General features: G+C 67.3%; 1 protein-coding gene across 1 annotated transcript in view; it reads right to left on the bottom strand.

Moving 5' to 3' along the window:
- Positions 1-1,973, bottom strand: part of TRIM71 (tripartite motif containing 71) — a 62,151-nt gene extending 60,178 nt beyond the window's left edge. Inside the window, 3 exon segments of the mRNA XM_039711397.1 lie at positions 106-413; positions 416-1,005; positions 1,100-1,973. Of these exon segments, the coding sequence (XP_039567331.1) occupies positions 106-413; positions 416-1,005; positions 1,100-1,113 (912 nt within the window). The 5' untranslated portion in view covers positions 1,114-1,973.
- Between the last annotated feature and the right edge of the window lie 525 nt (positions 1,974-2,498).

Here is a 2,498-nt window from a genome sequence, read left to right as displayed (position 1 = left end):
CGCCCCCCGGCAGCCAGCGGGGCGGGCGGGGGCCCTCTGGCGCCGGCCCGGGGCGGGAGCGCAGCCGCCCCTTCCCTCCCTCCCTGCCTCCCGCGCCGCGCTCACCTCGTCGTCGTGGTGCTGGCAGTAGCTGGCTCGGTCGGGGAAGACAGAGAGGATGTTGTACGGCGAGGCGGGGTAGGGCGGGCTGAGGGCGAGCGGCGCGGCGGGGCCGGCGGCGGCGGGGCCGGCGGCGAAGCGCTCGATGAAGTGGTCCTTGGTGAGGCGGACGCGCTGGTGCGCCCGCACGCAGTTGTCGCACAGGTGCTCCTGGCAGTCCAGGCAGCGGGAGCTGGCGGCGTTGCCCTCGTCGCAGGAGCTGCAGCGCGGCTCGCCCTGCCGGCTGTGGGGCCGCCGCAGCAGGAGCGCCGCCGAGCCGCCGCCGCCCGAGGAGGAGGACGACGACGACGTCGAGGAGGGCGCGGCCGAGGCGGCGGCGGCGGGCGAGGAGCCGGCGGCGNGCGGCCGTGGTGCCGGTTGTTGCCGCCGCCGCCCGAGCCCGCGGCGGGGCCGGCCCCGGCGGCGCGGCCGTTCTTCTGCTCGTCGGCGGCGGCCGCCACGACGACGACGTCCAGCAGGTTGCTGAGGAGGAAGTTGGAGGAGGGCAGCGCGTCCATGCCCGAGGGCTCCGAGATCACCACCTTCTGGTCGCAGATGGGGCAGCGCAGCTTGAGCGCGTCCCCCGTGCCGGGGTGCCGCTGCGCCTCCAGGCACTGGCGGCAGAAGGCGTGCAGGCAGGGCAGGACGTGGAGCCGCCGCGGCGGGCCCCCGCAGGAGGAGCCGCCGCCGCCCCCGGAGGAACTGGAGGTCTGCGAGGAGGACGAGGAGGTGGAGGAGTTGGACGAGAGGGGAGCCGGCGAGCCGCACATCTCCTTGCACAGCGGGCAGATCTGGAAGTCGGACTCGGGAAACGAAGCCATTTGCGATGGGCCTGACTCCCCGATGGGGGGCAAAAACGTGTCTCTCCTCCCCAAAAAAAAAAAAAAAAAAAAGGGAAAAAAAAAAAGCGTGGGCGGAAAAGCAGAGGCGCGGGGAGAAGGTAGTTCTGCAAGCAGCTTACGAGCAAGCTGGCATCGATCAGTCGTTTTGCCAAGTGGGATCGATGGGCCGGTTTTGCAAATACGGTGTCATCGATCCGGCGGTCTGCAGGGAGCTGGGTCCTCTCCTCGTACGTCGCTGCTGCCGGGCTGGCTGCTGCGGGGAGGGGGGAGTATTTTTGGTATCAAGGTGTAGCTGTCCCGTTCTCCCTCAGTAAATGGATCCTCTCGTCCCTCTCATGTACTTAACCCCCGATCCCCCGTTGCATTAGACAAATTGTATTGATTCCCCGATCGGTCAATACCTCACACAGTCTTCTCATCTCCCCCTCGGGTCAGCAGTTTGACAACGTGGTTTGGTTACTTGTCCTCTTCCTCAACGGAAAGTGCATGGGCGCCGACCGCCCGATCCCCGCCGCATCCAGCGGGGACCGAACTCTGTCCGCCGGGGCTGGGCTCCGGTTCCCACGGCCGCAGAACCGGGTCGGAGCGGCAGTGCAAGTCCCTCTCGGCCGGGCGGCTGGGGGGCAGCGGGGGCTTAACTCAAGTTTCGCTCTTTCTTCTTGGGGCGTTGGGTTTTTTCCTCTTTTCCTTTAAACCTGTGCTTGTCGGGGGGGAAGGGGAAATTTCGTTTCAGTTCCCCCCTCCACTTTTGCAATCCAGAGCAGCTCTAGGAGAGAGAGAGGCACTGAAACACAGTGGCCAGGCAGACTTCTCCGGCTCCAGTCTTCCCCCGCCGACGCCTGCTCCACCACCGCATGACTGGGGGGTGGGGATCGAGGGCGGCGTTGGTGCCCACCCCACCGGCAGAGACTCACGCTGGCGGGACGCGGAGGAGGAGATGGGAAGAATAAAAGGGCTCCGAGGACGGCCGAGAAGGGCAGTCCCCCTCTCTCGCCTCCCGAGTGCCGGCTCCCGCCGGACGCCTTCCTTTTCGCGGGGCTTCCCGCGGAGGGCAGCGCCGAGCCCGCAGCGGCCGCGGCACACGCGGCACCCGGCGGCTGCTGCCGCCCGCTCAGCGCCGCGGGCTCGGCGCGGCTCGCACAGGCTGCGGCGGCCGGGCAGAGGAGCAGCGGCAGGTCCCCGCCGGCCGCCCTGAATTATTCATGGGGGGTGTATTATATTCGCTCGCACAAATTGGAGCCGCTGTGCAATGCTATCCGAGAGCGCTACGCTCGCCCCCTCCTCCTCCTCCTCCTCTCCGGTTCTCTCTCGCTCTGAGCCCCTGCAGCGCCTAGGATCACATTTCCTTTGTCATCTCGCCTCTTCGCGTGGTGTTTTATTGAGAAAACAAAAATAATATAAAACCCGAAGAAGAGGCGAGAGGAGCGGGGGGCGGCGGGAGGAAAGCAGCGAAAACCAAAACGCCCGCCTCCCCCGCGGTCTGCCGAGCCGGAGCCCACCGGCCCCGGGGGGTAAATT

This window comes from Passer montanus, unplaced genomic scaffold (genome assembly GCF_014805655.1).
Source record: "Passer montanus isolate IOZ18808 unplaced genomic scaffold, ASM1480565v1 scaffold10, whole genome shotgun sequence".
In the NCBI taxonomy this organism is placed as follows: Eukaryota; Metazoa; Chordata; class Aves; order Passeriformes; family Passeridae; genus Passer; species Passer montanus.
Note: the sequence above shows the minus strand (reverse complement) of the source record. Positions and strands in the feature narration are given on the sequence as shown.